This window comes from Nothoprocta perdicaria, unplaced genomic scaffold (assembly GCF_003342845.1).
Source record: "Nothoprocta perdicaria isolate Ctin4 unplaced genomic scaffold, notPer1 scaffold_376, whole genome shotgun sequence".
NCBI classification, from domain to species: Eukaryota; Metazoa; Chordata; class Aves; order Tinamiformes; family Tinamidae; genus Nothoprocta; species Nothoprocta perdicaria.
This window is the reverse complement of record NW_020455617.1, coordinates 38,366-51,890: the sequence shown is the minus strand read 5'-3', so window position 1 is coordinate 51,890 and position 13,525 is coordinate 38,366. Positions and strand designations below refer to the sequence as shown.

At 37.8% G+C, this 13,525-nt stretch overlaps 1 protein-coding gene across 1 annotated transcript; it reads left to right on the top strand.

Annotated features, from left to right (window-relative positions):
• The first annotated feature begins 911 nt into the window (after window positions 1-911).
• HELQ (helicase, POLQ like) lies at window positions 912-13,457 on the top strand. The gene is made up of 16 exons (XM_026044668.1): window positions 912-1,094; window positions 1,720-1,920; window positions 2,897-2,969; window positions 3,972-4,069; window positions 4,609-4,707; window positions 5,392-5,537; window positions 6,331-6,570; window positions 6,966-7,107; window positions 7,426-7,530; window positions 8,088-8,307; window positions 9,328-9,485; window positions 9,741-9,839; window positions 10,111-10,284; window positions 10,789-10,902; window positions 12,410-12,544; window positions 13,337-13,457. Exons 1-16 carry the CDS (start codon window positions 1,059-1,061, stop codon window positions 13,421-13,423), a joined length of 2,127 nt encoding a protein of 708 aa, XP_025900453.1. The 5' UTR covers window positions 912-1,058; the 3' UTR covers window positions 13,424-13,457.
• The last annotated feature ends 68 nt before the right edge of the window (window positions 13,458-13,525 follow it).

Here is a 13,525-nt window from a genome sequence, read left to right as displayed (position 1 = left end):
GCTTTCCTGCGCTCCCGGAGAATCTGCAGGTGTAAAAAGGAACGAGCACTACGTGAATTCCTGCTTGGACAAAATCCTAAATCCCTCTCTTTGCCGTGCTGCAGACCAGAGGGAAGGAGGGACTGCATTGCCTGCGGGCTCTAAACATGACCCAAGTAGACGAGAGAGTCTTAAAGACCATCTAAAAAGTGCTATGAGTGGAAATGCCAAAGCTCAGGCCCCGCGGGTTTCTAAGACCAAGCAGCTTAAAGAAGCCGTTTTATCTGAAGAGATCTGTGTTGCTAGGAAAGCTATTGAGTCTTCTTGTGATGATATTGGCCCTTTCTATGGGCTACCCAGCAAAGTAAAGGATCTCCTGAAGCAGTTTCGGGGAATTGAAGCACTTTATGGTAACAGCACTGAAGTTTTCTTAAAAAAAAAAAAAAAAAAATCATGAAAGAGTTTCTCCTTTTTTATATGATTTTTTTAATTATTGTTTGTTTTACTTATTGTTTGCAATTATGGAAGCTAAGTACTTATGCTAGTTAAAAAAGATTTTAAATTGTCGTGACAGAATGTTTAGTTTGTGTCACCTGTTGCATTTAAGAGCCACCCTGACAATCGTTTGAATTAAAAAGGTGCAAGGATAGAGCTATAGCAGTGCTCAAAATATCCCCCCCTTAGAAGCTGGGAAAGAGAACTGAGTTTCAGAGGGCATGAGACATTAGTGTGGCGTATAGAAAGTCTCTCCTGTGAAATACAACAAGGCAAAGGTTTTGGAAGGCTCAAGCATTGGAAAGTTACAGAATTTTTGTGATGCAAAACGTGATCGTGTTAAGCTTGTGTCTTTTTGTACACCCTAGCATGGGCATCTGCTGGTTGCGCGTCGTTCATGGTGAAGAGAGGATCAGTAACYTTGTGTTTCCAATTTTGCAGAATGGCAGCACGATTGCTTAACGTTAGAATCTCTGCAACAAAGGAAAAACTTAATATACTCGCTACCAACCAGCGGTGGGAAAACACTGGTAGCGGAAATTTTAATTCTCCAAGAATTGCTCTGCAGGCAGAAGGATGTCCTGATGATCCTGCCGTATGTGGCCATTGTCCAGGAAAAGGTGTGGAAACGCTGTTTCTGGTATTGTTTATCTTTTTTGGGTTTTTTTTCCACATGTTTATATAGCTGCTTTTAGCTGTAAAGTTTGGCTACAGTCTCATTTCAGGCTTTTGTCCAGTTACAGAGAAACTGCACTTAAAACATGCCTATGATCTCATGTAAACATAATCCAGGAACTGAGTGGTTGCTGTTTCTGTAAATCAGATTTTAGTCTCAGCAGTTTTGCAAGAAAATGTGTTTTGATAATTGCTTGAAATGCTGAGTTAAGGAGCAAAGTGAGCTGTTTTTTTGAACAATTTGTAGTTTGCGATGTTACCTGTTCTTCTGCAGGCCGGCACCTCCTCTGCTATGCACCTTACCAGTGAAATAGTCTTGCGATAAATGAAAGTATTTTGTTGCGTCCAATCAAAGAAAAAAAGCGACTTTTATAGAGCAGCTTTAATTCAAGGTTTATAGTGTTTGTAAGCGCTTTTGCAGTTGGAAAACTCAAAGCAAATGTGTTTGCCCTTTGAAAACAGTTCCCTAGGGTCYGAGTAGGCTACGTGGCTGCTGAGTTGGTGCTTGCTGTGACATTCAAGATGAGCAGGAGTTTGCCCTCCGATTGATATTTCTGTGTTTTATTCTAGGTGTGGGGTCTGTCAAGTTTTGGGATAGAATTAGGCTTCATGGTTGAAGAATATGCAGGAAGTAAAGGAAGATTTCCACCAATCAAGAGAAGAGTAAAAAACTCCCTGTATATTGCTACAATAGAGAAAGGACATGCYCTGGTGAATTCCTTGATCGAAACAGAAAGAATTGATCATCTGGGTCTAGTCGTTGTAGATGAGGTGTGTGGCAAAGTTATTTGCAAGAATTATTTTTATTTTTCCTTAGATTTTATGTATTTGTATTTATAATAAAATAGTGTAATTTCAGGCTTTTGCATTGGCAGTTAATGATCTACAAACTTGAACTGAAACCAAAATCTGTATTTTAAAGTTATTTTCCTTTGTAGATGAAAGGATTTTAGTGCTACCTCAGGATAATAGTTTCTGTGTTGAAGTATCTGTCTTGTTAGAGTGGTTGATGCTAAATTATGTAACCACCGTTTATCATTTTGGGCTCTAGGCAATACTGGAGCAGACAGGTGGTGAAGTATCTTAATGTTACAGGGCAAACTTTGTAAGCCCTGTAAATTGTGATCCCTGAAATGGTGTCATTGGTCTTACCTAAATCAAAAGGAATGCAGTAAATCACATAGAGTTGGACAAGTTGGTTCTTATTCTGCTTTTGTAGAGAATTTGGCTACTACAGCTGGATTGGAGGGCTTTCTCCCCGCTCGTGGCATCCCACAGGTGAACTGAATTTGTGCTTTAGGTTGACTCAGCTTATTTAAATGCCTTGGCTTCTAAATGGGAGAAAATTTACAAGTTCTGCGTTATTTCTCTCGTGGATATGACGAAAATACTATTACCTTCTATTATAAGCACTGCTTCTAATTCCACTGTATAGAATTGGTTTAAGCTGAAACAAAGATCTGTGTCTTTGCTGCTAGGAAATGCCTGTTTGAGACCTGTGTGATCTAAGCAAGTGGAAGGCAAATTTTGCTTAATGCACTTGCTTTTGGCTTGTTTTTCTGTGACTCTTAAATACATATTTTTCTAGTGGGGTGATCCTTGAAGAAGATTGAGTCAAAATTGACCAGATGAGTGTTTGAAAGGAAGTCTGACACTAATTCCCCTGTAATCAGAGGTAATAGATTGTTTCTAGAAATATTATTAGCCAGTAATATTCTCTCCACTTCCCTCTTGTTTCCRTCAACAGCTACATATGATTGGCGAGGGAAGTCGTGGTGCAACTCTGGAAATGGCTCTTGCAAAAGTTCTCTACACCAGTAGTAAGTTATGGCTGCAGTTAATATTGCTAAAGTGTTGTAATGATGGAAAAGTCTATCTTGCCATTCTAGATTTCTGTTTTTCTGGCTTTCTTCTGAAAAATGTTTTGTTTCGTAGCAATTTTGCATCACTCAATTGCTAATTTTACCCTGTCAARGTGGGCTGAGTATTTTAGAGGCCTTTGTGACAATTTCTCTGTGAGAAATTATTGTCAAATTTCTTCTCTTTCTTTGAAGAAGCCTCTTAACTCTTCTAATTAAATGTTTCTCAAGAGATTTTTGTGATTTTTATTTTTTAAGATACATCCCTTTAAAGTCATGGGTATACGTTCGGTATTAAAGCTTAGAGTCTTTGTGAGGGCTGTTGGTTTTTTCCTGCTTTTTCTTTGTGTGCAAAAGCACCGTACAGCCAAATACTGAATCTCTAGAATTTTTCTCAGGATGTTGCAGCCTAACAAAATCATCATAGAAGACTTTTATTTGGCATCTTGTAGGATGTTGGGGTGTATGGTCAGTCGCCTGATAAGAACAGAAATGCTCTATGAATGTTTTGGGTGTATTTTTACTGTTACAATAATTAACAACAAAAGTATACATTTTACATAGCTGTCAAAAGTGAAATCAGTATCCGTTTTGATATTGGGAGTATTCTCCAAAAAAGCAGAAATTGATTACTGTATGTAAAATCTTGTATGATTATAAGATGCAGGTGCTCAATGTTTAATTTGTAAGATTTATTCTCTGTTACTCTTTGCTCTTACATGCCAGTAGTGGCAGGTTTTATGGAGATGTGAGTAGGAAATATTACATGAAATATAAATATTAAATAGTGCTCCATCCACAAGATTTCTTAAAGCTCTAAAAATGCTTTATTYTGGGCACCCTCAGTCACCCTAGTTGCTGAGTCAGCAGGCATTAAGGAAAATATTTTTCTTAAAAATCAAAAATGGAGCAGCTATGTTACAGAAGCTGAGCGTGGCAGTAAATTCAAGTCCTCTTTTACAGAAAATACACAAGTCATTGGAATGAGTGCAACTTTAAATAACGTTGGGGACCTGCAGAAGTTCTTGCGAGCAGATTACTATACGAATAATTTCAGACCGGTCTGTACACAAGCTRCCATAAACTAGTAAATAGCAGTTTTGACATGAAAATCAATGYGCTTTTGTTAAGGTTATGTCAATTCTTGTTACTTTCTCTGTTTAGTTTTATAAATTAGGTAATATAATGCTTGTTACAGGTTAGAGCTGTATTAATGCTTCTGGTATACATCTAAGTATGTTGTATGTGCTTATGCATGCAGAAATGTAATTGATCCTCTTGTGATTACTGTTAAGTGATTTGTATCATTTTAACTTAGATTAAGTTTTTGAATCCGTATGGTTCGTGCGTTGTAGCTTGTAAGGTCTGGTGTTCTATTTAAGGAGGTGCTTATTTTGTCATGGCAGGTATTTAGAAATGCTGACTTTTAAAAAAAATCATTGATGGGGAACAGGCGCTTGTATGTGCGTGCACGTGTATTTATATACATGAAGGTAATGCTTTGAAAGAGACATTTAAACTGCTTAGTAATAACAAAGTTTATAGAGAAGATTTGCTAATTTAGCTCATATTTTATTATTTCCTTTCTTAATCCACTAAGGTAGAATTAAAGGAATACATAAAAATACGAGACACTATTTATGAAGTTGACAGCAAAGCAGAATGTGGCTTTACTTTTTCACGTCTCCTTAGCTTCAAGGTAATACCAAGGAGTTTAAAGCTTGTGCCTTTGAACAGCTTTTATGAAATTATGTTTTTCTTCAGTTTGCTTGCGTGGCTTTTACAACACAGAGTACTGTAGCACAGTCGTTTGTTCATAGCATCTGTGAGAGAAACGCTTTGGGGAGGGGAGAACCGTAAAATACCAAATGCTTATATTTTTATTGTGTTTTCTGCTTTCTTTTTTTTTTCTTTTTGGATAAAAAGAAACTACTTTCTCCTCTTTCCGTACTTCTTCCATGTGAGGAAAATTATGCTTGAATATTTCAGTTACCTATTGCTAAAGATCATTTGTTAGATTTTTCTGGGCTGCTAATCACACTTAGATGACAAAAGAAGATATTTATCAGTTTTGGCCYGTTAGAATACAGAATTGGGGATATAGATAGTTGGATATAGATATCTAGATTTAGAATACAGAAAGATTTGTTTCAGACTTATATGGAAGAAGTGAATAATTATAGACTACCAGTAGCAGGTGACGTGACTGTGGGGTTGCTAACTGAAAATTGAGCAAGAAGGAAATAATTAAAACATGTGGTTATTACTTAAGTCATGTTAAAGCAAATTACTAGGCTAGTGAAGCAGAGAATTGTTAAATTAATGCTGATTTTATGGCTTGTAAAATAAACAAATAAACCTACCTCTATCTGTTTTCTGACAGTATTCAAGTAATCTGGAGAAAGCAGACCCTGACCATATTATTGCACTGGTGACTGAAGTTATTCCAAAATACTCCTGCCTMATCTTTTGTCCCACTAAAAAGAACTGTGAGAATGTGGCAGCAATGGTGTGCAAGTATCTGAACAAGTATGTATGTCTCATCTTAGTTCTATAGGGAGTATTTTATCAAAACTTAGGATTTACTTTTGTTAGCAAGAAAATGACTTTCCCTGGTTATGAGAAGTAAGTACTTCAGTGAATTTATTTTGATGATGCCAYGTTGGAACTGCATAAATTGTTGGAAAAGGTTCAAGAATTCTTATTAAATGTGTTTCCAAAACAGTTTGTGTTTTTGAACAAATGTGCAAGTAACAGCACACTGAAATACCTGCAAAGAACCAGTCTGTTTAATTTATGTTCTGATAGTCTTGTTCTCTGCAGGTTCCTTAACGCTTTTTCTATATCACTTTTGATGCTGTATTTTAGCCAGATATCTCCTAATCTATTCATTATATTTTTGTACATGCCCAAAGTATGAAAACTCCAGGCTYCATTAACAAAGAAGTAAATATAATCATTGATTTCATTTATAAAAACTTCAGTTTCACATAAGCCTGATGTGRTATGTTTATAGGCTAGTAGGTTAAGTTGTAATCAAGACATTATATTAAAGCAATAAATTTCCTTCCTCACCAAATTTGAAACCATCTTTGATGTTTCCATAAGCTTAACTTGCAGCTGGTATCTGACTCTTTTCTTTCTTCTGTGTACTTGCTCCCCACATCTCGTCCCATTTATACCCAGTAAGGAAACAGTTCTAATATTGGGAACTTATTTAGCATCTTGGGCATTACAGAAATAGACAGTAAGCATTTATTTCCTGTTGTGTTAAGTTTTACTGAATGAYCAAAGTCTAAAGCAATGCTCTTCCTCCTCCAAGAGATTTTAAAGCTCACAGGGAGAAAGAGAAGCAAGATCTCATTAAGAATCTGAAGGCTATTGGAAATGGAAGCATCTGCCCTGTTCTGAAGCAAACCATTCCTTTTGGTATTGCCTATCATCACAGTGGCCTTACTAATGATGAAAGAAAAAGTATAGAGGAAGCTTATTCTGCGGGAGTCCTCTGTCTTCTTGCTTGCACAGCGACTTTAGCTGCTGGGGTCAACCTACCAGCCAGAAGGTTTGTTCCTCAGAAATGTTTTTTTGTGGTTTCCATAGATTTTGCGTTGTTCAAGTTGCAAGTATCAGTGCTGTTTGAAGGATGCTTTTGCTTTCATTACTGACGTGCAGGGCAAAACGAGTCAGTGACTTCTGGGCAGAATTAACACAGCCCAGTACTTAGTTTATGAAGTSTGAATCACTAGAAAGCCCATGTTATTCATCATACCCGTCTTAATTGTGTCTACCATACTCCATATGACTTGGGCCTGATGCACATAATCTACTTCTGTGTGTGTGTGTGTGTGTGTTTAGATCTCAGAGGAAAAAGTGACCACTGCTAATCTGTGGTCTGTTTTGCCTTTGTTTTTTAGTAGGATTTACTCTGTTTCCTTTCTCCCTTTCTTTTTTAAACAGGGTTATTTTAAGAGCTCCTTATGTTGCTAGAGAGTTCCTGAAGAAGAGTCAGTACAAACAAATGATCGGCAGGGCAGGCCGAGCTGGCATTGACAGTGCCGGTGAAAGCATTCTCATAGCACAAGAAAAAGACAAGCAGCTGGTAATTTTTCCTGAACTGAAGGTTTCGGCCACTGTAAGATGATGTGAATAAGCTGATGGGGTAGGGAGATGGAGCTGGCCTACTTAGACCTTCTGTTGCAAGTGTTTGACTTCTATATTACCTGTGAATTCCAAGRTTTTTTTCTCATTACCTTTGTTATCTGTCGTGTAAGGTTTCAGACATCAACTGTAAATTTCAGATGTCTGTAGTTTTTCTGTATATGCCAAAAAGGTGAATATCAGCGCTGTAAAATGACAATGCAAACCCGTTGGGTATATGAAGTATTTTCTCTGAATTAARATATTTCTTTCCTTGTAGGTTCAAGATTTAATTAGCAGTCCTTTGGAGAACTGTTACAGCAATCTCCTGCCTGAGTTCAATAAGGGGATACAGAGCCTGTTGCTGTCTTTGGTTGGATTGAAGGTATTAGTTTTTTGGGTTTTTTTCTGTAAATTCAGAAGCATTTGAGAAAGTAAAGGGATTCTTACCTGGTTTTACAGTAAAAGCAGATTTTTTTTCAGCAACTTAACGTCCAAGTTCATCTGGCTTCTGGTCAGATGAGTAGGATAAAGTTGTGATTAGTATTATTACCTAACTTGCGTATCAAATAATGCTGTAACACTACGCTTTTTAACGTGGACAAGGTCAAAATTATATCTCCTTCTAGATAAGCATTTTTACGTTATTGCATTTTTGTTAAAAAAAATTAATTTGTTSAAAAGCTTAAGACTAGCAAGAAGCAACAGTAGAACGTGGTGCAATAGCAGGAATAATGGAAAAGATAAAAATATAGGTCCCGCAGAGCCTTCATAGGTAGACTGTCTACTGTAGTATTTGTTATGTCATTCTGTAAAGACAGTTAACAGGATAGTGCCATGTCTCTGTATTCAGTAACTTTTTGGGTGGTTTATGTAATTCGTGTTCTGCRTAATGACACTTGCCTTTTTTGACCAAGCTAATCACTTGCAAAACTGCYACAGATTGCAGCAACCCTTGAGGAAATCTACAGTTTTATGTGCCATACGTTGCTGGGTGTTCAGCAGCAGCTGCTCTCTAAAGAGAAGAGCCTCTGGGATATAATTAAAGAAGGGGTAGAAAATCTGATAGAAAGCGGACTCGTGAAAGGAAAATCATCTGAAAAGGATGATAATTCCCAAACGGTGCTAACAATCACACAGTTGGGTAAAGCTACGTATAAAGGTAAGGTATTTTTCATTCTCGTCCTTTTTTCCCTATTTCARCAAAGCCTTTCATCTCCGTCCGGTTGGGATGATTGCCCGTCTGCTGAAACTGCAATGAAAATAGATGTAGTGCCTGTTTTAATTATTACATGATGTGATGCCCTAAATACTGATGGGGTTAGACAATGAACAATCAATGACTGAACACAGTGGGAAGGAGTTGGAATTCCTGTGACAGGGCAAGTCAGACCAGGCCTGTACCAAAAACAGGACACAGTTCTTTAGTGATTACAGTAGAAGTGATCTGCTTTTATGAAAAGGTATTGTAAAYAGTGGAGTTCCTTTTGCTAGGAAGAAAGTTAAAGGGAAAGGGAATCTGTGAAATYTAGGCCGGATGTGGTCTGGAGTGACGATAGTGTATCAGGAACTTCTGCTTTCTGTTTCGTAACATGAGGACACAGGGCATAGAAGATAATTGGAATAGGTTGTCCAAACGTCTGCAAAATTTATATGAGAATCTGCAAGTTTTGGAGCATGTCGCTCCAGAAGTTTAACGCTGGAGAATTCRTTGAAGTTCCAAAAATGCCCACAAACTTGACATGTATGCAAGTCAGTGGCTACCTTCTTGGTTTCTCTATATCAACTTAGTGATTCTAATTACAAGAATTATTCATCTCTCAGTTCTTCCTTGAAATTAGGATGGGTTGAAAATATGTWTAATGCTAGTAGATGCTTTTGGGTGACCCATACACAGACCTCCAAATCCTTGAGCTTAAACTTTATTTTATCAAGAGTAGAGTAAGGCATAGGGAGTGTTCTCTTTGGAGGGAAATAACCCCTATGACTAACCTGAGATGCCTGCTGAGTTGTTGAGAGGACATGTCCAAACTTGTCCTTGTTGCCACAAGACTTTTAAGTAGAATTTGAAATGCGTTTTCTGGAAAATGGAAAACAATCCGTGCCCGTGTTGAAATGTATTTATCAACTGTCTATCTGGTAACTTGTGGATACCTGTTKAAAATTGTGATAACTCTTTTAGGATCTATAGACCTGACACACTGCAATACCCTCTATAGAGAGCTGAAGAAGGGTTTGGAAGGCCTCGTTCTTGAGAGCAACCTTCATCTTCTCTATTTGGCAACTCCGTACGATATGATTGGTAACTGTAACCCGGACTGGATGATATACTTGAGACAGGTGAGAACTGACTTTCAGACATGCATCAGGGCATATATTCATTTTGCTCATTGATTTTTTTTTTTTAATTACTTTTTAAGTTACAGGAAATGTAGTCACTGGGGTGTCAGTTGGTAAAGGTTGTGGTATAAGCTTTGTTTTTGATYGTACAGCTCAAGTGGCTTTTGTCATATTTCATGAACACCTAATAGATGTCATATCACAACATGATTTTTAACAGAAAACAATACTCTAGTTGTAACCCATCTTTTTCAGTTCAACCAGCTAAGTCCAGCAGAGCAAAGAATAGCAGATATTGTGGGGGTTCCTGAAAGCTTTGTTACAAAAAAGGCATCTGGACAAGCTATCAGAAAGGTAGGCTACAAGCTTATCATTCTCACAGGAACACATTTTAATCTTTTAATTTGAAAGTTTAGAAATGTTCCATATGTTTTTCATTAGCATTTTGAGTGTTATAACTGTTCTTCCAATAATTAAGGTTCTTTTAACCTCATTCCATTAGTTAATGTCAYGTAATATGTTTCACATGTAACAACACATTTGTTTTTACGTGTAAAGAAGCTGCTGCAATATCAGAACATCTGGAATTCTGTGAGCTTTCAGTTTTCACCTGCTTTCTTCCTAGAATGTGGACAGTGCAGTTATCAACAGGCTCTACCTGTCCTTCGTCCTTTATAGCCTGCTGAAGGAGACCAACGTGTGGAGTGTTGCGGAGAAATTTAATATGTCCCGAGGATATGTGCAAAGCCTCCTAACGTCTGCCGCTTCCTTTGCCTCTTGTGTCCTACATTTCTGTGAGGTACTCCTAAATACATCTCAGCACCTTYTTCGGGACTTCTGCTTTGCAAAACAGGGAATATTTTTTTCGGTTGTGGTATATTAGAACTTAAAACAGATGCTGTATTTCCCATTTTCTGTGCAAAACAGTGTATATTTCCTCTTCAGAAAAGCATGACCGAAAACACATAGTGGTTTTCATGTGCAGGGCTTTAATCAGTGTCAGAACCTGCTGTTAATGAAGCAAATGATGGAGGTTTGTTTTGTTCTATTTGAAATAAGATCTAGTGTCAAAAATGTCATCCTAGGAGAACAACTTCCTCAGMTTCTCTTAATTTAAAATATATTATTGCTAGTCCTTCCGCACTGCCACAGTTTTGAAATGAGGGTAACTACAGATAACAGCTTCCTGTGTCTAGAAACCAAATATATGCTTCTTGCCTTAGAGCTCTATCAGTAGTAAAGAGCATAGACCTGTGTCTCAGTTTCTTTAATACTGTTTTTCTGTTTTTGAATCTCCTTTCAGGAACTGGAGGAATTTTGGGTTTATAAAGCCCTGTTGACAGAGCTTACCAAACAGTTGACCTATTGTGTTAAGGCAGAGCTCATCCCCCTGATGGAAGTAGCAGGCGTTCTAGAGGTCAGTAAACCTGGCTCTCTGTTCATGAGCTCTTAAATAGCAACTTCTCTGTTGCTGTTCCACACACAAAAAACCAGAATCCAAGAATGTTGCTGTTCCACACACAAAAAAACCAGAATCCAAGTCTTTTCAGCATTAAGGTTTAACACTTAACAGGTTTAAGACTTAACAGTTTAAGCTAGACGACTCTCAGATAGGAGATGTATTGGGAACTTGAATTTTTATAATTATTTTTGTGATGTTTACATTTTAAATAAGAAATTAATCTAGCCTCTGAGCTACAGACTCCTATTCAAATATAAAATGTAAAGTGTGGTAGCAGGAATGCAGGAGAAACATGTTCATTTTCTCTTTTCTTGAAAATATTGCTCAGAGCGCTACCTAAAACCATTTCATGGGAGGCAAGTCCCTAGTGTGGATATCATTTGGACCATCAGGTGTACTGTGCACGCAGTAACAGGGAAATAAAGCACAAAGTATTTGCTAGCAGGTTTTTTTTGGTGATAATAATGTGACTGCTTCCCATAACTGAATGTTTCTGGTTCTCRGATACCTTGGAGGACACTGTATTTTCTGTAGGCCATTCTTGAATACTATATCAAAAGAAAAGGCATAGGTAGCTGTCATCAAATACATCTTTTTTTGTTTCCTCTAAGGAAAGGAGGGAAAAAAGTCAAGGTAGTTAGATGACCAAATGCTTTGTTACTTTATAACTCAGCATACAAAAGTTTATAACAAAATATGTCTTCTGTGACTGGACTAAAGTGCATTTTTATTTAAATTTTGTAAAGAATCTGGCACTACTTCTTATGGAAAGAAATTTTGCTCCAGAAACCATCTTTGCCTGGCAAATCTGTWGGGGCTGCYTTGCCTCCWTTCTTCACAAGAGGACCAACCCAAGTAAGAAGCAGATAGAAYTCCCTAGTGCTGACGATCTCTCAATTCCAGAGACTCTATCCTGTGCGTGAGAGCTCCCAGCTGTCACAACACAAGCTGCAGAAATATCAAACATGGTGTAACTCATAACACTAAAGGAAAGAACTGCTATCAGTAGTCTWGAACAGGGAAGTGTGTTTTTCCTTGACTTCTGTGGAAGCTTGAATAACTTTCTTCTGAACTACAGACAATTAAGGACTTGATTTTTTCAGATATTAACCCTTATTATATAGCTAAAAATGCAGAATGGTCATTCATGTCAGTGACAGTGAATGCAGTAAGGAAGCTGRTGAGAAAAGAGGATGCTGAAATCAGTATTAGTAGGCTCTGAAAAATAGGAAATGTTATTAAGCTGTGTAAGATTGGAGGGAAAATGCGAGGGATGGATCTGCTCGGTAAGGGGTCGCTGTGGATAAGGATGCCCWTCAGGTGCTCAGCACCGTTGCAGAGAGGATGGGTATTCTGCAGAGGGTGGTTCAAAGGGGGTCAGATTGATATCCAGGGATAGACTGGATGACAGTTTTTGTCTTGCCTAATAATTTTTCACCACGCCTTAATTTTTTGCTTGCAGGCCCGTGCAAAACAGCTTTATAATGCAGGATACAAAACCTTAGCACACTTAGCTAATGCAAATCCAGAAACGCTCGTGAGGATGATTGAGCATTTGTCACGACGTCAAGCCAAACAGATAGTTTCATCTGCAAAAGTGAGTAAAAATGTTATAAGAAAATTGCTTCAAAGCCATCCGCCTATCAAAAAGGGTGAAATATTGAAATAATAGAAGTTTTTCAGGTGTTTTGAATATCTGAGATGAAATTTTTTGGTCTAGATTAAGGAGGTGCTGAAGTACGACTGTTGTTTGCGATATTATTGGTCTAGGAGTTGTCTAACCCTTGCACAAGTGTAAGGAAGCCAGCACGTGCTGACCTTAGTGCACCCGACTGATAGGCAAATGTCAACTACTCCAATAGTTTGTGTGCAGGATAGGGAGAGTTGTCCAAGAGGGAAGCCAAGTTTGACAGCTTGTCGGAGGAAATGGGGAGTGAATCACTGCCCTCACCTTTCAGKCCCCAAGTCATTGCAATCTGACAGATACCATGTATGTTTACTCACCTTAACATTGAAAATAAATGCCTCGAGTTAAAAATGCTTTTGTTTACAGCTACTAGATCAAATGGGTTCCTTCTGTCATTTTTATGTGCTTAAATGCATAAGACTGAAAAGTGAATTAGTATTTCATGGATCTTGTGGCTTCTAAGGTTTTACAGTGTTATCTATACCCATATGCCTAAGCAGTAAAATATATTAGCAGTAATGCCAGTGAAAATATTAGTCCTTTGAAGGAGAAACCACAGTCTTGCTGACAGCAGCAGTCTTTGCTTTGTTTCATCGTGAAAGACACAGGTACAAGCTGGGAACACACATCTATTTTTACCCTTCCTTGCAGTACAGCAAATGCCCTTGTGTTTGTTTCCTAATGATGTGATTTTAATTATAGATGCTGCTGAGTGAGAAAGCTGCGGCATTGCAAGAAGAAGTTGATGAACTGCTGAGGATGCCTGCAGATACCCCGGGGGCCTGCTGACCAACTGGTTCATTAAAAAATCATGAAGCCATGAAATTCCAGTACTTTTACTTTTTTAATTTTGTCCTATATAAAGCTGCTATAATTATAATAAATATTTAA